The sequence below is a fragment of the Chaetodon auriga genome, chromosome 4, assembly GCF_051107435.1.
Source record: "Chaetodon auriga isolate fChaAug3 chromosome 4, fChaAug3.hap1, whole genome shotgun sequence".
NCBI classification, from domain to species: Eukaryota; Metazoa; Chordata; class Actinopteri; order Chaetodontiformes; family Chaetodontidae; genus Chaetodon; species Chaetodon auriga.
In genome coordinates, this window is record NC_135077.1 from 6,535,996 (window position 1) to 6,563,737 (window position 27,742).

Sequence of the window (27,742 nt, forward strand, 5' to 3'; positions counted from 1 at the left end):
TTTCCCCACATTCCATTTTTTTTAGCTCCATGTTTGACTTAAGATAAAGCAATGTCTGTGCAGACCACTTTTGTTGCAAACCATGCCTCTGACAGCTGTCCAGTTTCTAAACATGTAAACGCAGATAGTTATTATTTTTGTTAATTTTAGAGTATAGAATGGTCTACCGCTCTTACAGAGTAATAATAGTCAGTGTGTAAATCTAGCTGCGTATGCTGTGGTGTAAAGGTGTGTGCATAAGTCAGCCTCCCGCCCCTCACTGCGTCGAATCCCAGCACATGCTTTTTGCCCACGCCCCTATGCAAGCCTCGCCACAGACACTGCTCCCAAGGAAACGTGATCACAAAGAAACTTGATGCTGCGTATTTGTGCTTGGTGCATTGATTTTATTTCGGTGTGTGAGTGTGAATTAGCAAAATGAGATCATCGTGGACACAAACATGCGTGCAAATACACAAGCGTGCAAATAAAATACCACAGTGAGAGGTGACAGACAGGATTAGAGCTGCAGCCTGGCAGAACGTGCACATGAGAGGAGACGCATAACAGCTCCTCATGTCCTTCTGCAGGGAATAACAGAATGTACTGTACTCATATAGAGTGTCTAATGAAGTTTGGCCTCTTGCGCCAAGTTGCTTTCATTGTCGTAGACGAGCCACCGCATGTATGATTTGTCTGGAAATGTTGCTGTGATGTCATTCTCTGTTCACTGATATTAACCCCCGTTGCTCAGACAGCGTGTTGAACGAGAAATCAAGGAAGAAGGCGTAAAGGAAAGGGAGCCATTACTCTTATTACAAGATGCCGATAGACTGGAGGCCAAACAAGAGGGGGGGAGTTTAGGATAGAGAAGAAGTGGGACGAGAGGGAAATGCAAAGGAGGTATTATTTCCAGATAATAAAACAGTTATGATAACATGAAGCGCTGCATAAATGTCAAGTCCTGTGCAGTATTTGATCTGTGTGCTGTAATGCACCGTACCGTGTTTGAAAAATCCCCCTGATAATTGCTCTGAAACTAGATCTATTGGATGATCATTTTGCTTTGACTCAGGATTTCTTTAGTCTATGATGGATAGTTAAGCATTTTTAGTCAAAAAGTACAGATCTGTGTCTGCAGCAATATGGAGAATTAGTAATTTACGAAAAATGATTGTCCCAGAGTGGGTCTTTCCTTCTATACTGCGTGCTTTTGGTAATACATTTTAATGCATTTCCTGGTACATTATCTCAAAATGTTGACCATGAATCATAGTTGGATGTTTGTTGCTTATGCCTTGTAGTCTGATAGGGACTCATAAACTCTCTCATCTTGGACCCTGGACGAAATAAGTCTCGTGAGGGGACACAGGCTAATGTAAACAACGTGTGGGCTTACAGAGGCATTCTCTAAACCTTGTTGATGATATGTGTCGATAACATGATGCAAGTCACAATATAGACTCAACACACAACACACAGGCAGATGTGAATAGATGTTGTTTTGAGTTCCCATGCTCTATGACCGACAAACATAAGAACGTGAGCAGTTATTAATCTGCCTGAGAAGTGTTTGTGGAGTCGGATAATGGATCTTAATAGGTCTCTTGAACCGTCTCTCAGTAGATATTCATTAAGGCAGTGTAAAAGTTACTACTCTTGTGATGCAGCATGATGTTATAATAATTGTTTGAACCCTAATACCCGCTGCCTTTTATTTGAGATAAAGAAAGAAAAAAAAAAATTTGCACATAAGCCCATAGACCATATACAAAGAAAGTGGATGAGGCTGCCCTGACGTCACCCATCTGTTTGTCGATTACCGTGTTGAAGCCTCGGTTTTGCATTATGGCCATTGCCATAAGCCAGAAGGGAGCATATTTGCACAAGAGGGTAGAGCTGCCATGGATATGCATGGCTACGCCTGTGAGACCATAATTTGCAAAATGAACATCATGCTGTTTTGAAGAAGACTTGCAGCTAGCTGTTGAGGCCATAAACTTGTTAACTGTTTCCTGAGGAAGTCAATCAAGTGAAAAGCAGTGTCATTTTCTCATAAGCTTACATACAACCTGACTTCTTTTTTGCAACCAGTGGAGCTGCTGGCACTTAGAAAGAATGCAGGCTTAAGGCATTTCTGCACTGACTTATATATAGTGTCTATACATAAGCCTCGGTGGAAGATGTGGGAATCAAAGCCAGTGCTGGTTGCTGTTGTTATAGAGCAGGTTGAGTGTGTGACTGTGTTTGTGTGTGTGTCAAAAATAATCTTTGTGCAGAAGTTTCCCTACATGCCGGAACAAAAATGATAACAGATCGATTTCTAATGATGTTACCTGGTCAACAGTACTTTTATTTTCATTTGATTATGAGGCCACTGCTGCTAAGACACGATTCATGTCAGCAGATTAATTCGCTTCGATTTGGTTGATGAGAGTCACCTTCTAATACGGTGATTTGTATAATAGATGTCACATTATCATTAGCATTGACTGGGCCTGTAGATGTTGGTAAACACTCAAATGATACGAGCTACTGGCATCCAGCCTCATCGAGCCTCTTTGAATCTCATCAGTGTATGCAGTAAATGGTTGCCCAGCAGTAAGAGGGATATGAGGGGAGCATCAGGAAAAGAACATGTTAAATATCGTGTTTCTTCCCATATGGACCAGTATATGCAACAGTTGATGTGACACTTCTTGGAAAGATGCTTCTTTGTCCAGAGGCAGTAAAACTTGGACATCATCCCAGACAAACTGGGCATTTCTGCAATGCTGGTACTATGACAAATTGGCATCAGAATAAAGAGTACACTCTTAATTCACTTCGTCATGAAAGTGCAGTTTGTGAAATTAATGGTTTCACTTTATACATTTCAGTATAACGTGAAGAGGGAAAATCGAGCCTTCGAAGGAAATAAGAAATAATGGTTTGTCACTTTTCTTCAGAAATGTGTCATTGTTTCCAGTGGCTATCAGTGCTGACGTATAGTCGATAGAGACCCCTTGGCTGCCTGCCGATGGTATTTATATGCACTGGATAATGATGAACACTAATGAACACTAACAGATCTTGATTCTCTCTTGCTAATGGTCTATGACGTGCTCGTCTGAGAAGAGGTTTGATCAAAGCTTTCCAGGGGGAACACAATGCAGAATGGTGAAAGTGATTACATGCTCTCAAGTGTGTGTGTGTGTGTGTGTGTGTGTGTGTGTGTGTGTGTGTGTGTGTGTGTGTGTGTTGGTTGTAGTGGAGGACAGAGGGTGAGTGAAACATTTCCAATTACAGAAGTATTAAATTGCCGCCACTGCAGCGTAAACCTCCATGGCCTCAACTCAGCTTTAGTGAGAAATTCTCCTGCCTTGTCATCTGCATGACCTTTCAGCACTGAGGCAGTTCTTGAAAAAATATTTGATCGCAGACTCTATTTATTGCGCACCACACCTACACTGTCCTTTCACGCATAGTGTACATGCAGCTAAACATACAAAAACAGACAGCAGTTATTAAAAGCAGCTTTAAGACTTCTTGAGTCACGCTATCTCTATTCATGTCTTTTTATTTGCTGGAGTAAAAGCATGCTGTAATTTAAGTGTAAATTTCACCTACTTGCAGCCCTGTTTGATGTACATGGACACCGTAAAATTTGGACAAGCTTGTCATTTTTTCTGAAAGGGTACTTGTTAAGCACACATACAAACAGTGTAATTCTGTTCCTCGATCATCACTGGGGCAAGTTTCTCATAAAAAATAGCTTCATGTATAGCAGCAGCAGCTAGGTTTATTCTGGAGAGTAATGCACTACCTAAGATGTGCACAGAAGCTAAAAATACATTAGGAACACAGCTCTCTCAAGAAAATTAAGTTTCTTCATTGAAAGAAATGACTAATAGCTGTAACGACCAGCCCCTGCCATATGCTGCCACTTGTCGATTTTCTGTTTTTGTGTGGCAAAGGTAGCTGGTGTCTGTGCTGTACTCGCACAAAGTGTAAAGATCTGATGATTTGAACTGGAAAAAAGTCTGAGTTTTTGTGTCCAATATATTGATGTACTGTGTGAGGTTTGGGTCTGTGCCTAAGAGGCTGTTTGAAAGCCTGTCTGATGGCTCTGCAGCTGGGTCATTTGCCAGTTTCAGACGCCTCAGAATGAAAGGGAATCTTTGTAGAGCTTTCAACCAGAAGAGCCAGAGGTACAGTTTCTCAGCTAAAAGGCATTGCAACCACAGCTTGTCCGTCAATAGAGCTGTTTCCAGTTGAGTGCAAGTTTGATTACTGCACAGTGGGAATTCAAAGAACACTGGACTGGGACAGAGACACACAATGCCCTGTTTGACAGTGTTATTACAGTTTGAACAGCCAGAAGCTGCACAGCACAGCACTGTCCACCTCTGCTGGTGTTTCATTGACGAGAAGAACTTCGTTGTAGTTAATATTGCTCTGCAATGCCACCTGTAATGCACAATCGAAAGCAAGGACTTAACAGCCAATTCGTCGCACCACCTTTAGGTAGCCTAGCCTGTTTGAAGGTTTTTGGACATGACACACAAGTGAAGTAGGACAATTCATCAAGAAATCTTCACATCACAGATGATTACTGTAACAAACTGTGTACTGGAGACACCAGAAGCCTGCTGTCTGACTTCTAAAGGCGAAACAGTCTTTGTTCAGTGTGATGGGAACCACAACTTTTCACATTTCCTGCCTCCTTGACCTCACACACACTCACAGGAAAAATAAATAAATAAATAAATAAACTTGCACATACAATTTTTTTATGCACTATATGACAAATACACACTTGCATATACACACAAACACTTAGAAACTTCTAGTTCACTGAGGTTTCATATAAATTAATGCCCAAAGTACACACACACAAACACATCCCACCAGCCCCTCTGAGGTTTGTTTACAGCAAATATCTAGGAGCTAGTCTTGCTCCACTGATGCTAAGTATTGTTAATGACCCGCGCATGGGAGAGTTGGAACTGCCTTAACTCTGAATCAACCCGGTTTCACAGTGTAGGACGAGAGTTTGTCCTCACCAGTGCCTGCCAGTGTGCTGCAAAACATCTCCACAACATGTGAGATCAGTACTCAGTCTTTAGCATCCATTGCTTTTGCGTGTTTTAGCCTGCGTGTCTCACTTCTCAAAGCACACCGTACAGTGCCATGAAGTGCCATGTTTTTTTTAAGATCCTGTCAGGCAGATGTGCTATAACTGTCCTGCATGTCGGTGCGCACAAAAACACTTGAAATAGAAGCTCGAGAGGGTTTGAAGTCTAAACTTGACCTTGCACGTAACAGTGAGGCCTGAAGCTGAACCAGCAGTGGGTCTGAAGCTAAACCCCAGAAATAGAACGATGCAAGTTACAGATAGGTCAGCCTGCCTCTCTCCCTCTCCCTCTGTGTCTCAAGAGACTTGGACAGAGTTCTCTGTACTTGTGTTTGTTATTCATCGAAGGTAAATAACTACAGGTTTACATTGCAACAGGCAAGGCAAAAAAATAAAAAATACAGAGCACTTACCGAGTAAACAAGAGTTGATTAGAAACCGTAAAGTAGTTATTGTCACAGTGTAACGTAAACAAGGGTTTATCCTCTGATGAGTGTGACAGTGTGCAGAAATTGGCAGTGTAGTTGTGGCAATCTGTCCACCATATTCTGAAATATTTTGTGTTCAGGAGTTCATCCATCTCAGCCCTTTTCACAGCACTACTGTGTATTTCTTCAGTCTTTAATTCCTCAGAGTAATCCTGCCTTTTCTTTGTATTTAGGACCGTTGAATTGACAAGCTCACAGATCAGAGTCTTAATTTGGCCTTAATTTTATTTGATTTGGGGTAGGTCACTCTGTGAGGACCAATCATCATCATGCATAAATTAGTGCAGGCTCGTGTCATTAAACACCCAACATGGCCAAAAATGTATGGACAACAGATCATTACACCCAAAAGTCTCTGCTGCCAAAACGGGGGGTTACGTAAGATAGGTAGGGGGTAGGAGCCGGGGGTGGGGTTTCAGGAGGAAGGCTGTTCTGCTGTTCTTCACCTTTTCTTCACTCTCTTTCTTAAACTTCTCTTTCTCCATTGTCTTTTCTTCACATTCTTTCTTTGTCCTCAATTTCCATCTTTTCTTTATCTTCCTTCCTCCTCTTCTTATTTTCCTCCTCTTCCTCTTTCATGTTCTTATCCTCTTGCTGCTTTTGGGCTTTTTTCACCAACTGCTCCTCCACTTTTATGATGATGGTGACCTTCTGAACAGAGAAAAATTTTACTTTATTGCACATGCAAAAGCTGATTCAGATTCAATCAAACACGAGCTCCGTGCACACTGCACAGAAAGTTTGGCTGCTCCTTTGCTGCTCAGTGCTTTCAGGTCTCATACATCCATGTCTGAATTGCACAGAGAAGACGGAAACAATAAAGAGAGTCACCTCAGTGTCGCCTGAATGTTATCGTTGTTATCATGCGAGCGTGACGCTGACGCTGACGTTTGCACCTTGTCACTAGTGGAAGCAGGATTTCAAACTGAAGCAGTTGTTGATCACGGAGCAGTCGGTTAAATATGCTTTTCAAAAACTGTGAATCATCGCAACCACGAGAGGGCCTTGAGCATACAGTGAAAAATGTGCGCAAAATGTATTGGACTGATTGGTCCAGTAGTATACAAGGTTATCTGGAGGCCTGGCAGAGCTAAAAACTGAAATGAAACAAAATGTCACTTTTGTGCATCACAGCATCTGGAGCAAAAGTGCACTTAGATGGTTTTCCCTAAAGTGCAGCAGACTTTGGACTTTCTCACATTTCTGTCCATGAGCCACTGTTTTCAACAAAGTGTCTCCTGAAACAAACGTGTTCTCCCTCAGTCCTCTGTAGGTTGTCTCTATTAAATATAGATATAAGAATCTTTTCTTCTTCCTCGTTTTCCTTGTTAAGCTTTGCACACAAACTTCTTTTCACACTAGGCACTACAGTGTGTGTGTGCTGAATTCCTGGACTTCCTGATGTTTGCCAGTGTTAAACAACAAGGCTAAAGAAGCCGAAGTATTTTTTCCTCCAGTCCATGACGAAATTGCTAAATACACAGACACACAGACACAGACACACACACACACACACACACACACACACACACACACACACACACACAGCTGCAGGCACTAAATTGATTGCATGGACAAAAGCTGTCTTTTTTGGAGTTTTCTGCTATCCATAACACAGCAAAGACCACAGAAACAGAGTTTAACAGCCAAGCCACTGTCCCTGTCAGCTGGCTTATTACAGTGCAGAGAAAAAAAAAAAAAAAAAAAAAAAAACTCTGCCAAGACTTTGGCTATTAGATAACTTTTTGAAACACATCTTGTGAAGTTCTTTTAATTATTAAGCACCTGACAGATGGCCTGTGTCTGATAAGCCAATTTATTCTGCCTTCTAGCATTTGCAACAGGACCGAAGGAACCAGTGGGTCTGCTTCTTTCAGCCCCCCCCTCCCCCCCCCTTTTTTTTTCTACCTGTTACCCTGCTGGAGAAAAGGTTGGCATGGAAGGCAGTAAACAGCGCAGTCATCTTCAAGCTGATGTCACAGCTGTGACAGACCCCGTTGTCCTCTCCTGACCTTTTGGATGCTATGCTAATGAACCAGCATCCGCAAATGAACCCATCTCTGTGGCGTCTATGTGTTGGTCCTGTATTAACTGAGAGCTCAGTTTTCTCCAGCTGTGGAAAGGCAAGCAGGAGGGTTTGTTCGAATGGCTTTTAGATCTCAGAGTTGTAAACTGATATCAGTCTGTCTCATGCTGTGTTTTCTCTAAATGTTCCATTTAAAGAAACCATGCCATTGAAACGGTAGTAATACTGTGTGTCCTCTTGAATTGAACGTTTGGTTATTGTGAAGCTTTTTCACCTCTTGAGTGAACAGCATTCACTGCAACAACTGAACATTTCAAATGCTCTCGCTGTTGACTGAAACAGCCTGACTTGCTGCCAGCTGATGAATTTGGAGCACAATTCACAAATTCAAAACACACTCAGAGGATTGTTCCTGCTGTATGGTCACATTTTAATGTGTTAAGTAAGAGTGTGTCTGTATTTGGTCACAGCTATTGCTGATTTGCAGCAGGTAGTTCATAAAGGCCCGCTTGTGCCACCAGGAGTTTAGCATGCCTGTTATTAAGAAATGGGGGCCACATTCTGGGTTTCTTTGGTTCACTTTTGTACAGCAACGTTTGAGTTTTTCAATGCTTTGATGTTAAATGGCTCATTCTTTCTTGTTGAATGGCAAGATGAAGAGAAACACCTCAGTCTGGATTCAGCTGCAAGAAGCTTCTTCACTTTCAGGCCTCTAAAACAAAAAAAACTGCAAACAGAGAGTTGCCTGAAAGCCAGTATTTAAGGAATGCGATGTAAATGTTGCTAGCATTGGTATGCATGTGTGGGGTCTCAACTTAGCCCAGGAGCAGCATGTGGAGATTGAGTAGATGTGGACCCAGCGTAGACCCCTGATGTACACCACTTTGGATGCCTTGATAAAAACCTTCTTGAGGTGTTAAGGTCAGAAACAAACAAAAACCTGCATGATGAGTCCCAATAATTTAATGATGCAACTTTTTTTTGGCAGGATTTATCAGGCATGTTGAATGTTTAATAGCCAAGCTTGTGAGCTGCACAACTGGCTTAATTATTATTCAAGCTCGTCAATAAAAATCCGGAAACAAGAGCTCCCAAGGTCATGGTACCACTAAAGCACCACTGTGATATATGCATTCATTTATACAAAGTCAGTCACACTGCTGGGCCCTTACAGCAGTTGAAAGTGTCAGCTATTATCTGTAGCTCGGCTAAGAGACAGATGTGTTAACAGATACCACACGGTAAGGAAAACCCCCTGTGAGCTGTGGTGGCAACCTGCCCTCCCTCTCAGCACTCAGCAGCTTAGTGAAAGGCCAAGAGGAATCAGGGTGGTGATTTATACTCTAAAAATAGCAACCTTGTCTAGCCTAACACCTCATGTATGGATAAATGATAGCTCCATTTTGTTCTCTTCAAAGCTTCTCCTCACCTTAGTAACCACAGCTCCTGGAGCTGCAGGCCGAGGATAGTCGCCAGAAAGTAGCCAGCAGCAACTTTTGTGTTTGAGCGAATAAAGTGATGGCTAGCTGCTGTTGATTGAGTCATTTCATCTTTATGTTACAATCTATACCACGGTGCTTTTAGCATTTTCAACGAACACATCTATCTGTGTCCAGCCATGAGCGGCTGTGATGCATGAGCGGCCCAGTTTTTCTAATACAATAGAGTTTGATGGGAGGACAGAAAGGTGATTACGTATGATGTAAAATATAATTAAAAGTTGAAGGGCTACAATGTAATAACAGTGACAGAATTAGATGTCACGGTGAAACGGACTGCTTTGCTTGGTTCAGCACATTGTCAGGGTCATCGTCATTAGTCCTCTGTGAAGAGGCTTTGACAAGGACTCATTGAAAATAAGTAACAGTAGCTGTGCATAGTAGTAAATGTGTAACACAGGTAGCGCTGTTGAAATTTCAAAAAAGCCTTTAAGTAATTGCTTTCGATGCGAATTAAAAGACGACAAAATGTTTGATTAAACATATTTTTAGTAGTATCAGCATGTGTTTAACTGTAGACTTTATGCATAGTAGTAAAAATATTACCTTAAACAGCCCTTAGTCTCCTGGCTTTCCAAAGCACACAGTCAGTAGTCTTATCAGAAATCATATGACCCACTTCTAAATGCCAATTATCCCTGTCAGTCAACACATAGCTAATACTTATGATATATTCACAGTAATACCTGTAGCTGCAGCCGTTGGTTGAGGAGGTTGTCAAACAGGGACTGGCTAGCCTGTGCCTGTGTGTATAGCAGTGCATAGTCTCTACACACAGGCACAGATGAACCACAACAGAGGGTGACTCAAAAACCAGTACAGGGAGTAGCCTTCTGCCACCTCCATTTCAAATGTCACCTCACGGTGAGGGATGATGAGTAAAGGAGGGATATGAATATTAGGTGAGGGAGTGAATATAAGAGGGGAAAGAGAGAATCTGTCTGTCGCCCGATGTTAAGGAAATCGCTCAATGTAACAATCTTTTTCACAGTTCTGTAGGGAACAGATGGGTCAAATAGATAAGTGAATGAAAGCCATGACAGATAAAATGACCATCAGTGCGCCTCATTTTTCTCTCTCTCTCTCTCTCTCTCTCTCTCTCTCTCTCTCTCTCTCTCTCTCTCTCTCTCGGGCTGCAAATGTCACACCAGGTGGAGCTCTTTAGACTCTGCAGGAGGCAGGTGGACTGCATTAGCTACTCAGCCTCTTTGATGATTGCAACACTGGAGTCGTTTCATATTCTTCCTTGCAATAAAATCCAAAAATGGAACCGTCGATGTTGGTTTCTGGATACTGAAAAGCTGCTGTTTCACTACTGGAAGCTGATTTTGAGGGAAATGCAATTAACCCTTCAGAGTGGACGACAGCCATGGTCTTGTTGATTCACAAGTGAGAATAGTATCAGTTCAAAGACAAAGCCACGACAGTCTTTCACTCGGCACCCCTTCTAAGAAACTGCATTCTAGTCACCTTCATGCTGTAACGTGATTTCTTAAACATTACGTCGGAGAAAGGCCCAGTTTCTGAAATCCGGATAGGGGACTAGTGAAGCCTGATTTCTCCAGCTAGATATCTCCTGCCTGGAGAAAGACAATTGCTTGGCTATGTATGCTGTATATGTAATCGGATTTCTGATTGGCCTTCCACATGTATAGCATTCAATTGCATGGCAATGACTTGAGACAGGAAAACTATTGCAAAGACAGCAAGGCGGCAGGATCAAAGGAAAGATCAATTACACATGCTCATGTTCGTAGTAATTCTGTGCAAAGTCAGACAAAATAAGAATGAGATGAGCAGTGAGTTACTGACCTGCTGCATGTGTGTATGTTATATAGTAAGCATATTACTACATTGCAGATAAATGTGCTGCCCAGATCTCAGAGTAACCTGCTTTATTGTGTGCATGTAAACCTACAAGCTACCTTTGCTTTGTCCTGCTTCGTACCACAGCATCAAACACACATCGTGTATATACAGGTTTCATGCCCCCTAAGTGCACCTATAGTCAGCATCAACAGACTTTTATTTTCTGCCTTGTCAGGCGTCTCACTTTGGTATTAGCATGGCCTTGATACTGTGTTTTCTCTGCATTCTGAGACTAGGTAGAGTTTTTCAAGTGGAGAGAGAAGCAGAGAATAGTTGACCTCTTACACTTAAATTCTACCTTCAGAGGTTCCATCTTCATAGCTTCAGCTTTTCTGAGGCTATGTGAGGTTATGTGAGAGAAAAGCACACTCTATTTCCTTCTCTGTCCTCTGTCTCAAATCCACAGTGTACCACACATCAAGAGAATATGCTGGTTGTACAACATGGAACACAAACCAGTTGAAAACAGATTTAGAATATTTTAACATGTTCAGTCATTTTGTGGGTGTTTGCCGAATGCTGTTTGTTAGTTTCTTCAGTTACCAGAATGCATTATGCAAATTTTTTTCATTTTGTGTGCACATTGGATGTTGTTCTCTTCTAAATGTGTTATTCTGCACCAGTGTGTAGTAGCTTCACAGCCCATATGGTACTGGCATTTCCCACCAATTATACCTGTTAAGTATGTTAACTCAGTCTCTCTACACTAATTCATGGCTTGTTTGCATGCACGTGGCTGAAATCACTCCAAAATACCTGAACTCATGCATTTGTGTAGTACTAGTCAAGGCCGGCTTTGATATTCATTGTAATGAGAATCTGCACAGTCATTCTGTTCTTGCAGTGTGTCCGATGCTGTCAAGTGCTGCTCTAAGCACATATATTCACATGCATAATACAAACCAAAAACCTTCCCAGTTTAGCCCTGCAGGTGTCTGAACAGATGCAAGACGCACAGTACATTAACTTAGTCTGGCTTTCAGGACTTTTTTTCTCTTAGGTGAAATTGAATTAAATGGAGCTGCAGCAGTGAGTCATCTGTTCAATACTAGAGTGGTATTTTTATCCTGATTATTAGTATTTTTAGCATTTTTCCTTTGTTGGAACATTCAAAGTATTAATGCACAATGTTCCTGTTGGTTTGAATTCAAGATGCTGCTTTTGTTTTTCATGCATGTTAATAAATGTCAGTATATCTAGACACAAGGTCACATCGTGTTACAATATTTGTTTTGGGGGATATAAGGATGCAGTTGCAATATTGAAACTTTTGAAGTTTCTGTGAAAGTTTTCAAACTGGTAAGTTATTATTCACTAGACTTGTCATGAAGTCACCACGAAAGATGCTGCGTCTAGTACAGCATGAAAGTAATAGGATTTTTAATTGAGATTGATGTATATTCTCTTAATAAACAGGGTAAAATTTTCATCTTTTATCTCATTGCAACTTAAATGTGTATATGCAGGATGGAGGGTGACCCCAGTCCTCCACCTCTTCTGCTGGGAAGCCCCTGCTCAGCTTCACCCTGCCAAGCTGTTCATTAGCAGAGCCTCACTGGCGTCCTGCTTGCTAATTAAACTGGAATGGAGAGCCTGGCTAATTAGCCAACATCACTGTGCCTGACCCCCTGTGCTTCTGTTTTCATCAGTATCTCCTGGTTGCCTTCAATCTTTTGATCCGCCTTCTGCCCTGTGTCTGTTTTTGATCTTTGATTACATGACAACAGGGCAGGACTACAGGGCAAAGGCCAAAATAAATTTAAAGATTAGTTAAAGGAAAATCTCGCCTGACATTATTGAAAAGGAAAACACAATGTTTAAAAAAAAATACTTCACAGTTTGAAGTAAATCTTCCTTTTAAGTGTTTATCATTGATTGTTGGGGCAATTCTGTCTTTCAATAGAAAATCTGTGCTGGCTCTATCTGTATCGCACTTGTAATCAAAAGAATAAAGGGTATTTGTTGCTGCACATGCTCCAGAGGATGGAGGCTGATGTTGAGGTTCCAATTTCCAAGGTACAATTTGACCAATGTGGATAAGCTTGTTGATGAGTTTAATCACTTTGTGGATTTGTTAGGAAGTGCAGAGGTGAAGGAATCTGTTCTGCTGCCATAAGCAAGAGAAAATCGCCAGAGATTCGTTTCCTCCTTATTGTCCTCGTCCAGATCATAGTCATTATTCGTCATTGTTATATCACTATTTAATATAAAACCGAGGGAAAAGAAACTGTGACCCTTTCATGCCTTAAAATGGCTTAGATGTACCTCTACACCTTTGCCGTCATTTAGTATGCACAGATCTATAAATATGCAAATAGTCCCGGCCTGTAGCTTGAGCGTACCTGCTCACGTTCGACTCTGCTCACCAAACACACAAACCCCTGCTTGTTTTCTGTGGGAAGTGGGAAGATAGTAGTAATTCTGCCGTACATGTTTGAACTGGAAACCTTTTCCAAAGAAAAAGAAGACTGAATTGTACTTTGTCACCAACAAGTCAACGGTACTGTATTTGATGTATAGAAACATAACAGTAATAGATAACATGATCTGCCAGCTTGACTATGTTATGATAGCCCCACCCTGCAAGTTGAGAGTATTGGTTCCTCAGAAAACCTGCCTGTGGTAGTGTGTGTTTGTGTCATTGGCACACTACAGGTCCAAAGGGGAAATGCTCAGCCATGACTTCTTTTTTTGTTCCTGATATGTTTTGTGGTATATAAAAACATCCAATGGACATGTTAACAAATTTGATTTCATTGGAGTCGGCCTTTAACATCTACTGTGTAATTGCTGTATTTTTTCTGGGAACCTCAGGCCAGTTGTCACCATTGTTTTCTGTAACAGCTCTACACTCTATACTGATTCAGACACAGCCCTTAATTGTTTGCTGGATTAGGTATCATGGATTGGCAATAAACAGTACATCAGCCAGAAAACCGAGAGAACAATAAAGATAGTATTCAATTCTATTGTTTGACAAGATGCAGGATTGCTCCCTGTCCGTATGTCACATCTGGTCCATCCTACCGGCTCCTTCTTGCAGCCTTCTTGCTGCACCATTCAGTCAACATGTAACACCCCCTGGCTTTGTTTTACCATTATGGCCTTCTTGTGTTGAGCCTAGTGATTGACTTCATCATTGCCTTTGGCCTAACACTCTGCATCCCCTGCTGTTCTGGAAGGGCAGCGTCGCCCAGTCTGTCTTGAATTTCCCATTAAGACCCAATTAGGCTGTAATGGGGACAAGAAACCATAGCGGTAAACCCTCCCATCCCACATATTGCTGGAAGGATGTTAATGGACAACCAGTGTGCTCGTTGACATGAAATCAGGTGCACTCATTTACAGATTTCATTTTCTGCACATTACAGCTTGCCCTAGTGAGTCTGTAAAAGGCACCATGTAAATCAGTAGACAGTTGACACCTGTCTGCCTGGATGTCACCATTAATTCATTTGAGAGGCTAGCTACCAGTGGTCAAGGATGAGAAAAGGATTCGGTTAGTTGTATGATTGTACAGACATGGTCCCCAGAGGGTGAATCCCTGTGACTTTGGTAATCCCCTGATGTTCCTCTAGAGCCACCATGAGTGTGGTTTTGTGTGAACTACAACTATTAAGTGGATTTCCAGAAAATATGGTCCAAACATTCATGTCCCCCTTTAGGAAGTTTTGATGAACCTCTGACTTTTCATCTAGCGCCATCATCAGGTCACAATGTTAGTTTGTTCAGTGCAGGTTTCTGACCAAATACTAGCGAAACAAATGACATTTCCATCTTGCCTCAGCTTCACTGTGTGCTTTAATTAAAAAAAAAAATGTTAGCATGCTAAAACTATAAACTAAGATGGTTAATATGGTAACCGGTCTACCTGTTTAACATTAGCATGATAGCATTGTCATTGCAGGCATGTATGCATCAGCATTTGATACAGTCCAGTTTCATAGAGCTGCTAGCATGGCTGTAGGGAGAATTTCAGGAAACATTTGGTGACTTGTGTTGTTAATTTTTGACATTTTATATAATGAACCTAATTATAATGCAATCATGATCCAAACAAATCTATGCATCAATCAGTGATAGAAATGATTGTCGACACAGCACAAACACAAACTGAAGTTAAGACCTCCACCCTCTTACAGACACACTATCATTTAGCCAAGTCAGGAGTCCAAGTGTCTGTTTTCATGGTCTGTAGCAGTGCTCGACCACTTCTTAGATAGGCAGGCACACACTTCTCAACACGTGTCAGAACTCAAGAAACTGGACATTTTTGCTGATTCACCACTATCACCTCAGTTAGCCTGTTATCATTCTGTCTTTGGGTTGTGAGTGTTTTCCATTATCTGGGTACATTTAAGCCATGTTTCACCCATCAGAAGCTGATGTGACAGTCGATAACAGTACATGATCCATCTGCAGCTGAATGTGGCTCTTTGTCGCCATCACTCATTCATGCTGTGGATGGAGGGAACAAAGCGGGCGGGCGGGGGGACGAGAGGATAATCCTTCAGGATCAGCTGTGTGTGGGTGGACGTGAGTAAGTGCAGCCGGCACAGCCTTTCTCTCTCTCTTTCTATCTCTACTGTCTGTCTGCCTCTCTCTTTTTTTTTTTGCCTGTCCTCAACTAACACACTGACTGCTGGCGTGTGTGCAGCATGGTCAGGGCTGCTACTTGGGCAATATGCACTGCATGTTCAGTATCATGTGGACATTTATTCTGCACAGAGGTTATCAAGCTGCAACAGGCAGGGGAGTTTTTCAGACTCGCTGTCAAGGCTAGCGGCTGTCTTATCCTAGACTCCCATTTTACACTAGTTGAAGTAAAAATCTAAGACTTTTTCTGTGCACACAGAAGGATTAGTTGTCTCAAAATTTGAGCACAAATTTGTTTAAATCTGTGTTTGCAGTTCTTCTTTGATGATGATTAAACAGCATGACACAGGTTCGCCTTGGGCTAGTCACAGTAAGAAAAAAAGACATTTATCAGGTGCTGACCTTTGGACTTCACATGAATATAACGAGACATGGATACGATGAGCATGCAGATGATCTCCCCTGTGCAGAAATTCTTTGGTTTTGCAAACCAGCTGTTTCATCGGCCATCCCTGAGGCTCGTCTCAGATGATCTTGTGGAGGACCTGAGCTGGCGTGGTTACACATGCTCTGCGGTTGTGAGGCTGGATGTGCTGCCAGATTCACTGAAATAACATTGGAAACAGCTTATGGTTGTGAAATGAACATTCAGTTCAGGGGCAACAGGTCTGGTGGACATTCCTGCAGTCATCATGCCAATAGCACACTGCCTCAAAACTAATGTCATCAGTGGCATTGTGTTGTGTGATTAAACTGCTTAGAGTGACCTCTTTGCTGTGACTCGCCCAAGGCACACCTGTGCAATGATCATGCTGTTAAATCAATATACGCCACACCTTTCAGGTGGATGGATAATCATGGCAAAGCAAACATGCTAATTAACACAGATTTAAATTTGTGCCCATAATTTGAGAGAAATGAGCCTTTCGTGTGCACAGACAGATGATTAGATCTTTACTTTATCTGGTCAAAAACGGGAGTGAAAACAGAAGTGTTGCGTTTTCATACATACGTTTTATTTTACACTCCACCTTAATGTATTCAATCCGTCATGAGAATCCTCGCCTGGTTATTTGGATATGGATCATTTTGCTGCCTTAGCTGTGAGGTGTTACTTACGCATCTACTTTGTGTTTACACTGTCATTTGTGATGGAGGAGTTTAAAGTCACTCAAGATGATGGACATTTCAGTGAAGCTGATCATCATCCTCAAACTATTCATATCAGAAGACTTTTGGTTTGGCAGTCAGAGAAAAGCTGAACAACTTGTGAGAATGTAGGAATCACTTTTTTTTTTCTTTAAATATTTATATATATTCACTTTAAGTTCCCCTACTAAGCATTTACATGCAGTGCAGGAACATTTAATAAGAATTTTGTAACAGAATATAATGTAGTCACTTACTTACTGACCCTTTAACATGTGGCTTTTATATAAATCAGACTTTATCATAGGGTTTTAAAGTCACAAGGCAACTGAAATGTCATCTCAACAGCTCTGGATGTACTTGTCACATACATGGGTGGACAGCAGGAAGACAGACAAAGGAAGCATTTCTCTTTGTCCTGTAAAGGTGTAAAGTCTCTGCAGACTGACGGGCAGAGAAATGGCAGATTGCAGGTAAGATCTTGCAAGACGAGCCTGAATGAGTCTCTGTCGCATTAGTCCAGAGGCCAGTGTCAGACTGACTGCGACGACAGTGAAACAGCAGCATTGATTACTGTGGCGCCCCACCATGTGATACTGTCAGCTCTCACTGAGATATATGACATGTTCCTACCCTTACTGATGATTTGTTTCTCATGGGTCAGACACCGCGATGGGGGGGGGGGGGGGGGGGAGACAGGAGAGACGTTCTTAGCACTGCTGCTTTTTCCCCCAGTCAGAATAAGTCTCTGTCTTTCCTGTTGAATGAAGCTGTTTCATACAAAGACAGGTGTTCTTTTCAAATAGATGCAGTGAGAGGAGGGAAAAAACTGACTATCCTGGATAATGTTCTCAATGCAAATCTACTTAAACAGATTCCAAATCTGACAGAGATTTACAGTATTGCAGAATTTGAGAATGAGCAGGAAAGCACTTTGAAGGGGTGCTTGCTTGGAAAAGTGGCAGTCCTCCAGCTCTCATTCCGGTGGAAAGTGCCTCATAAACGGCAGACGGAGCGCACGAAATGAATGAATTAATGATTGCATGCATGTGACAGGGACCCTGCCGTGGCTTTCTGTTTGATTGGTGATGTACCACTTCACATCAAGTGGAAATTAACATTTGCCTCATTGTTACTTTATGCATCACAGTGTTTGTTTGCATTCGCTCATTCATTTTTTTAATTGTGGTTGTATTATCTTCAGTTAAAGTCACACTGCTGGTCAATCCACTGAAATATCCCATGATGTGTTTTCAGGGTTAATTCATCTCTGCCACTGAAGCACTTCGTGTCAGCTGAGTTGAATGTCTGACTTATCATAGCTCTGCTTTATCTTCCTCCATCTTTGCCTGTTTTGACTGTACTGTGTATATACTCTTATTTGAGTATCCAAATTATCCAGAATTACAATGCACGATGGCCCAGCAAGTGGTGATGAACACCAAAATGGGTATTGCATTGACTTGAAAAGGGGGAAGGAAGCTGCCTATGCAAATACGCAGCCTGTGTTCGGCAGTGGCCAATGCAAACAAAGCACAATAGATGGATAGATGATGGCTTACAATGCAAGTCTAGTCCACAAAACAGTGTCACTAAACAGTGTCATATCAGCAACTGTAACAATGATATTCATTTTGATTCTGTTGTGATCAGAGCACATACTGTCATAGAATGATATTCATTTTGATTCTGTTGTGATCAGAGCACATACTGTCATAGATAATGTCTATACATATGTCGTGATGGCATGTCCTCTTCTGACCTTGTAGATTAAAAGACAAACTTATTGTCATGCAGCATTATCCAAAATCTGAATCAAAACTCCAAACCCTGCTTATACACTTCGACTTGAGGCACTTGATTAACTTAATTTGATAGGATTAATTGACATGCTTAAGGGATAATGTAATCATTTGGCTTTACTGTGATTTTGAGTCCAGTGTGCTGTGTGAGTTGCTCTTTTAGACACAGCTGTGCAGGAAGAGGTTCCAGCCTGTATCACATCCTGTAAAATACTCACTTAACCACCATTAAAGCAGATTTAACACTCTAGAGGGATGGGTGATAAAACATTGGCCGTCCTCGTCAGTAGCTGGTCTCACTTTTTTGAAAGGCTTTTCATCTGGTGATAGACCGTTTATACCCCAGCTTGCTTAAAAGACTGCCTGTAACCTACATGCTGTAGAGGCTTAGCCATTTCTGACCTTACAACATTCTTGTTTTAGAGGTTTTTGACACCCCACAGTACTGAAAATTCCAAAACTTCAGGCAAAATTACTGATAACTCCTCTGTGATATGTTTCCATCAGAAGGAATCTCCTCTTAATATCATGCATTGCTTCCGTGTTGAGTATGACGACCCTGATGTGGTTGCTTCATGAATAATCCACTGACAGCATTCATTATGACTTATACATTACAGTACAGCCTGCAACATCTGAATGACAAATGCATCTCTTTCCTCTGTATTTGGACATCCTCTTGACAAGACACACAAATTAAGTTGGCAGAATAAATCTCAAATACACAAATAGTTTCTGATCGCGTGTGAGAGTCGGTGATACTTGAGCTGTGAGTAGTTACTTACTGTAAGATATGGTACATTGAAAAGCCAACAGCCAACCTCAAGTGTTTTATCTTTACAAAAACATTGTTCAGCCTCGTGCAACCAGTGGCTCTTGACTACCCAGTCTTACACACCCTCATGTGTGGTGTTGTGCTCTGCAGTAAACCCTAATGTTTTTCAGACTTTGATATTTATAGTAGAGAGCCTGGAGCAGTGAACCGCAGTGATATGGAGGCCAATGATGAATGAAATGCTCAGATGACTTCAGTGACTCTTTGGCACATATTTACACTATCCATTTGCTGAATGGCCGAAAGGACAATAGTACATGTCATTTGTCCAATGCACATATAATCATGTATGGCAGTTTATGACACTTGTTATGGAGCAATGACCATCAAGAAGCAGAGCCTTTTTATTGCATATGATAATAACTGAGAGTGTGTTTTTTTCTTTATTTTACTCTTTATTGGAGTAGGCCTTCAAGCGCACAGTAATCCTTTGTATTGTGTGCACTTACATGAGTACGGCTTTAAAAATGAATCATTTAATTCTTCTCTTCTGGCAGTAAATAAATGGTTGAGCAATTATTTCTTAAATTTAAGTGAGGACAAAACTGAAATCCTGCTCATCAGTCCTAAAACAAAAAGAGAAATGCTGTTTAATAGTCTGGGAAATTAACTCCCTGGAATAAATCTGAGGTTATACATTAACAAGGTGACAAAAACTTCATGCTTCCAATTAGTCATTTGCAGACGCTTTTATCCAAAGCGACATACATATGAATTCACACACCGATGGCGCAGCATTGGGGGCAGTTTTGGGGGTCAGTATCTTGCCCAAGGATACTTCGGCATGTGGACTGCCGAGGCCAGGGATCAAACCACCAACCTCCTGATCAGTGGGTGATTGCTGTACCTCCTGTGCTACAGCCGCCCTGTTTAGTTAAAGTTCAAATTTCCTGTTAAAGGCCTGAAACTTTTGTGCTTTGTGCTTTTACTTGATTTTATGCATTTTTTTTTTTTTTACTTTATTTTCTTCCTTATATCTTATTTTTACTATTATTTTTATGTGTCTCTTATTCTCCGTCTACTTTTACGTTCATGCTATGTCTGTTTTATGTGAAGCACTTGATGCATGTGACTCCTTTGTTGTAAACACTTTGAGCTGCATTTCTTCTATGAAAGGTGCTTTACAAACAGCATTAATTATGATGATAGTATTATTAGTAGCAGTAGTAGAAGTAAGTATTAATTAATTAATTAATTGAAGGTAGTATTATTAGAATTAATCATTAGATAACGGGATTATATTTGATTGCTTTGATGCTGTTGAATTTAATATTAAGCCCATTTAGTACAAACAACTATATTCTGATTCACCGATGTGCTCAAGGAAGGACCTGAAAATGATGGTTTAAGAAAAGGCTGTTACAGACTGACTGGCTGCCTCTTCAAGTTGTATAAGAGAAGAAAACAAGTGGTGATTGCAGTCAGGCTAGCAATCAGCAACAAATTGTCTGACACGCAACGGTGTCCTGTGACGCAGTCGACTGATTTCGGCTGTCTTTTTTTCAGGGTGGATATCTTGGAATGATTGTTATCCTTTAAAAATCCAGTATTTTAACCCTCAGAAAAAAGGATTCTTTATTAAAGAACCAAATAACTTTGTTTCCAACCTTTCTAAAACATTGTATATTCTTCCAAACAGCAAATAACTAAATAAACAGAAACACGTTAACTTTACACTAAAGCCCTAACTCAGTTGTATTTGATATGCTCTTTCAATCATTTTATTATTTCAAGCTTTTTTATTGCTCTTTTTTCCCCTTTTGATTCCTCCAGGATCCCAGAACAAAGCACAAGTTTAAGATCCACACCTATGGGAGCCCCACCTTCTGTGACCACTGTGGCTCTCTGCTGTATGGCCTCATCCACCAGGGCATGAAGTGCGACTGTGAGTTTCATTTCTGCAACCTCTCACTCAGTACTTTAGACAAGTAAAGATCCACACTTTATCACGTAATGTTTTATTTTTTTAATAAAGTTCCAGACGCTTGAGTAAAAGTTGTCTTTACAGTGATATTTAACTATGAATCTGTGCTTCCTGAGTGATAAAAGTTTATATTTGTGCATTCTGTGGAAAGTGACCGAGGAAAATGAATCCTGCACTGTTCTGTTACAGACATGCGGAAATAATGATTTGCTATAAGCGGCTCCACACATGGTATTCTGTTTTAGAGCCACTTTATCAACATCAGGCTCCCGACAAAAGCCTATTGTGCCTCTTCACTGAGTATCATAGGCCTATAAAATATCTCATCTTCCTTTCACTCATTAAAATCACACATGGTCTATTTTCAGTCTGCTGCTATGTTCTGTGCACCCTGAATAGACCTGCTATGGAAGCTTTACCGAGTCTTTATTAATATCCTTCCCTCCCTCTCCTTCCCTTTAATCTTGTGTTAGTGGATTAGTCTGAATGCCTTAATGAGCTCCTAAATACATTATCCTCCACCTGCTACAGACCACCAGTTATGCCTAATGATCGCTTCAGGGTGTATATAAATAGAGATGAGGAGTGGGAAATTATTTTGGCAGATCAATTGCACCTCTGATCACACCACAATAAGCTCGCACTGCAGTGTTTTTAAGCACTGGTGAGCCACACTGAAGAAAAAGAAAAAGAAAAAAAAAAAAGAAACAAGCCATGTACCAGCATGGCCGTTCGTAAAATCATTTCTCACCTACTGACCTGGTGGCATGATGATGTAACCATCAGTATCTGTTCCCAATCCATGAAATTTTGGTTCATCTGGCTGACACACATGCCGTGTATGCATGACATCACAGAGCCGAATCTGGGTCACAACCTTGTTATCTCCTCTTCCGCACAGCTTTCAGAAAAGCAATCCTTTAGTATTGTGCCAAACATGTACAGTATGATCCATGCAATGAAATTAAAATATGTCCTTCTATAGATTAAGTAAATCCAGCAGCTTACTGTATTTCAGCATTAAGCCATAAGATGCTGCTTGCATTTATGATACGGTGTTTTATTTCATCAATCGTTTTCATAACCAACTGCTTTGATTAGACAAATATGTAAGAAACACACAAATCATAGAACAAATGCTTTCACTGGCATGTAAGAAAACCGTGAGCCACTCAGTTTGGTTTGATTTGGATCAAATGCATAAAGCTCATGTTTGCCTTTCTTTTCCTGATGACGTTGATCACCCCTCTCTCTCTCTCTCTGGCCCTGCAGCCTGCGATATGAACGTCCATAACCAGTGTGTTATGAACGTGCCCAGCCTGTGTGGAACCGATCACACCGAAAGAAGAGGCCGTGTTTACCTGAAGTGTGAGGTCAGCGGCGATAAGCTGCAGGTCACAGGTAGGCCTCGAGTCCGGCCCTCTCTGCTGAGCACGCTGCACTCAATGGGCCGAATGGAATGCAAGGTGTGATGTGTGTTTGTGTGAGAAGCTTGATGAAGGCTTGTGTTTGTTTGTGTGTGTGTGTGTGTGTGCGCTTGTGGCAAGGGTGTGTGCGACAGCAGATGTAATTGTTCTGTTTTGTGAACCTGGATCAGTTTCGACACTTTGACCTTTTTTGTCGATAAACGCCACACATTCACTCCGCCGCTGCCGTTAACCAGAATTGGACCTTGCTCCCCATTAACTCTGCCTTAATTCGGCCCGCTTGTGATGCAGTGAACCCAACTGCTAGCTGCATGGCTGGCCTCGTGGCTATCAGCTATCAGTATGCTGCAAAGGCTATTCCCTTTTGGTGCACGGATCAATAGAGCCTCTCCGGCTAAACATTCTCATGTAAGACACAATCCACAGTTACGACACACTTGGAAGGCAATCCCAATCCAAATATATAGTCCTGCAGTGGTGTGTGGTCTGCTGTGTGGGCCTTGTGTTGTTACTCTTTTTAAACAGTCACGACTTGCTCTGTGTTGGCTGGAGTTCCTGATATAACAGAATCATCTCTGCAAAAGCAAATTGATCACTTGATATATTAATTTATGTCTCATCAGAATTGCACAAAGGAGGGATTTGAGCCCTCTGCTTTTCAGCAGTGTCATGGCCGTACAATCATCTGACCATTATTCATTTGAAGGCTATTCTACATGATGGTATCACTGGCTATTTCAGCTGTTTTAATCACTGATGCATCCGCTTTCAAAGGAACACCTGGTCTTTGCCTACCAAGCTCGGAATTGGATATAATGAGATGCTATTAATAGCAGTTGCTTAATGAAATGTAATGAATAGTGATGTCCAGAGACTTTTCACATGCTTGAGGAATCTTCTTGCAGCCATTTGTTAATATTGTCTGAACAGACAAAAAAAGAGTAAGGCTAGCTGAAAAAATGTTGTGTCTAACATTGATGTTATGTAAAAAGATTCAAGTCTCTGTGAATCTGCTCCCTTTTCAGTCTCTGTGCAACAAGATGCTTTAGCATGACTAAACTAAAGCCACAAGCCTCTTGGCCAGAGACGATATCTATGAAAATATATATATTTTATCATTATCTGCTCCTCCCAAACTTTTCTGTTCATCAGTATTTTTATTCATTCATTTCATGTTCTACGCTTGTTCATCTTTTTGGCCGTTTTCCGAATGCATGCAGTGCACACATCAACCTGTAGGCTCAAGACTTTCAGTGAACAAACCATCTGACAATTCGTAATTGTTGAGTTTGACTTTGGCAGGACTGAATAATCCTCTCAGAGCAAATAATGGCCAACCAGCTGCTGTGGTTAAGCTGAGATAGTTTCTTACATAATCTCTCAAATGTGTTTGTTGTGGCGTTACGAGTCCCGACATAAAAGTAGGACAAAAATGGACAGATTCTGCTGATGCTGCTGTGAGCGCAGAGGTAACGAGTGTGCGGTGAGGGGTCCCAAGAGCCTCCAACATGGCTGCCGCTGGATGCCGCTTCACTAGCTCTGTTACGAATAGTGACTGCTTTCATTAGCTTACACTGTGGTGTATGTGTAAGGATTGCAATAAACTGCTTATACAGCTCTCTCTCACTTAATACTGATTCTTAGGTCTTTGTGCATAAACACTTGAAAATAGTGGAAAAGGCACGCTGCACTCTCACTCTACTATCTACTGTTTTGCTGCATGAATTTATGAGTGCAGCTCCGCAGTGTGTTTCTGTATCGGAGCCCACTTGGCCTTGTATTTTGAGGCATGCTGTAAATCCCCCGCTGTAATGATAGTGCATTAGCACATCTGCTGGAACAATAGTGACGGCAAGGAGCTGAGCAGGCGCTCATAATCATTCAATTAGCTGACAAACAGGGGTCAGTGCATCACAGGACCCTGCCACTGAACTTCACTTACTCACTTATCAGATTATCACTAGAAGGAAGAGAGTGACTGTGGGCAGGGAAGTGGTGCAACACCTACATGCATGCCTGATGCAACACAGCCATTAGGAAACATGAATATTCTTTGCAGTTCTCTGCCTATTATCTGAACACCAAAGCACTAAAGTTTGCTCAAATGATGGAAAAGATGGGTACATAAAGCACTGAATATGACTGGTGTGACTGGAATATGTCTGGCTGTCACCGTCAGCAAGTTTACTTTTCTCAACTAGTTCAACACACTCAGCTACTTTAATGTACCAGAGTGTGTTTCTTTTAGTTGCTGTAAATACTGGCTGTGATGTCTAAGTCTTCAAATAGTTTAGAAAAATGTAGCCCCTAAAATGTCTTTATGGCCAAGTGTTGAAATGCTTAAACAGCGACAACAGTTTAAACAGAGTAGAGCTTCACTTCAAAACATATTGCGTTGGTCAAATATTGCACAAATATTTATTCGAGATTTCGGGCGGAGACCTTGCATTTCCCCCTCTCCATCTGGTGTCTCCTCTTAACATACATTCTTCTCTCACAGCCCAGTCATCTGCTTCAATGCGTGTCCTATTTGAGTAGTTCAAGCTGTTTATACTCCAGCTTCCAGTTGTAGAACTGATTTTAAATGAAAAAGAATAACTGAATGTCACGGTGAAATCTATGTGGGACAAAAACAAAACACTTGAATGAACAGGATTAAGTTCATACTGAAAACTGCAAAATAGATTCCTGATGGATAATCTGGCTATATTAAAATTGACCCTCGTCACCCAGTTTGTGGCTATATCTTTAGAAACATCCAGTCTAATACAGCTTTCATTTGTGCTGAGCCGTGCACTTCCACAGACTGCTGTCAGCTCGTGATAATGATGTGTCCGTTTAGTGTGTGTGAAACTATATGCATATGTCATGTTTAATAGAGTAGAGATGCAGCAGATAGCTGGGAGGATGAAACTTTACATTATTGTCTTTTTGTGTGTTGGACACACTGGGGTTAAACTAGCTGTTGGTGGTAACTAAATAACCTCCAAATTGTAGGCTGGCTCATGTAAACCACAATGTACTGTTTTCTCTCTATGCATGTGTTGAATACACAGAGGCTTCGGAGTTCTTGGAAAGCACATTTGACAGAGACAAGTTGACTAACAGACAAAGTGTAATGCATTACTTCTTCCATTGAGTAGTTAGGAAATAATGTATTATTTGCTATATGAAACAAGTAATGTGTAATTTGTTACATCTTTCATGTAAGCTGCCCAATACTGATTTCACCAAATCCCTAGTTCCCTCTCCTCTGCGTCAGCAATTGAAAATGTTTATTGGAGCCATCTGAGTCAACTAAAAAATATACACTTGACTTACACCAAAATCTGTTTGATTTGGCTTCTAGTGGGGATTTTTTTTTTCTGTTCCCCAGTTCAAGTGCTACATACTCATAGAACTGGAGTTACAACAAGTAAAAACTATTTCCCTCATATAATGCCGACTCTGACAACATGAAGATGTGCAACGTAACATTACCAGTAACACACACTAGTGTCTCTGCTGCTGGCTGAAAGAACCAACACAATCACACAACACAACACTTTCAACTCAACACTATTTACTCTCACCATCTGAGGAAGTGAAGACCCAGTGGATTAACTTGATGGAAATGTCCCCACAACAACAACAACAACAACAACAACTGGATTTACGTATGTACTAATCATTTTACTTCTGACTGCTTGAGGTCCAATACAAAGCAGGATTCGCTTCAAAACTGATACTGAAGGGTGGACAGATACTCACTTCAGACTTAGAACCTGTACAATTTGACATTTTTATGTTGCCTCACTGTGCATTTTGCTGGCTAGCCTGCTGAATTTGGCATCAGCATGTTACACGCATAATTGTAGAGCTACACGCTGGAGCAATGTTGGAGTGTTTCATTTTGAGGGACAGTCAAGAGTAACTGTGTGAACACTGCGCATCATCTGAAGCCTGTTAAGTAACCAGCGCAGAAGCCTGGATGTGGGAAACTGTTTTTTCACATTGTTTTTTGTGTAGTCTCACATAGGCAGGCCTAACGTTATCCTCACACTTCATACTGTAAGGCAAGCTCAGCTGGCTTTGTTGTTAGTGGAAAGCCCCCCTGTGTTGATTGGGTTTTCTGCCAAATAAAATGCTGTTGATATGTCTAAGCCTACCACCAGTCTAACTCTGAGAATGAATCACATTGACTAACTTACATTATTGGGCAGGTTACGCCTCCCAAAACACATGTAGGCTTATATCTCATTTTAAGTCTTATTTGGAGCCAATAAACACCATTTTTTGTCATCTTTTCTTTCCTCAGGTGTGTTCGCTTGCATTGTCAATAGAGTGAAAATCCCTTTTAGTTTTTTTTTAATACTGTGACCATACAAAAAAAATAAAAAATAAAAAAAAAAATACTGTGATATGTAGGTCATATCGCCCACCCCTATTATAACCACCCACACACACAAATTCCTTTGCACAAATTAAATTTTACTGAAGAAAATTTGATCAGTAGCACAAGCAGATCTTCCAAAAAATAAGTGTGTTCTCCTCAGTCTCTGTCACCCCTGCAGACTTTTTAATGGGAATTGTTTTACATATTTTCAAACCAGGTGCAAACCTGATGTCCATGGAGGCCAGATGAGTCCTCAGTCTATGCAAAGCTACTGCAAATTTAGAATGGTAGAAAACACAAGGATAGACATTGAATGTCTGCAACTAGTAATGTCGCATGTAGAGGGAGGAAGCTTGATCGACTGGGTGCAAAATTTAGAGTACAAGAATCCTGTGACTGACTCACAGCGCACACACACATAATCTACTTTGAGTTAAAAGTAACTCAAGTTTCTTTTGGGATTCACCAATGGTCAGAGCCAAAGTGTTCACCAGGAAGCGGCATGGCTGCCAGGGGAAGCAGCTGTCATTTAAACCCGAACATGGACCCACACATGAACTCAGACCAGTCCAATACAAACACGATAAACGACACACGACAAGACAAACAGACTTTCTGGCAGTGACACTGAGGCGGCAAAATGAAATAATGAGTCAG

General features: G+C 41.2%; 1 protein-coding gene across 4 annotated transcripts in view; it reads left to right on the forward strand.

The window, feature by feature from the left end:
- Positions 1-27,742, forward strand: part of prkcaa (protein kinase C, alpha, a) — a 137,428-nt gene that overhangs the window by 53,154 nt on the left and 56,532 nt on the right. For all 4 annotated transcript variants that reach the window (XM_076728461.1, XM_076728462.1, XM_076728463.1 and 1 more), the window contains exons 4-5: positions 21,133-21,244; positions 22,556-22,684. In XM_076728461.1, coding sequence (XP_076584576.1) covers positions 21,133-21,244; positions 22,556-22,684 — 241 coding nt within the window. The remainder of the gene's footprint in view (positions 1-21,132; positions 21,245-22,555; positions 22,685-27,742) is intronic.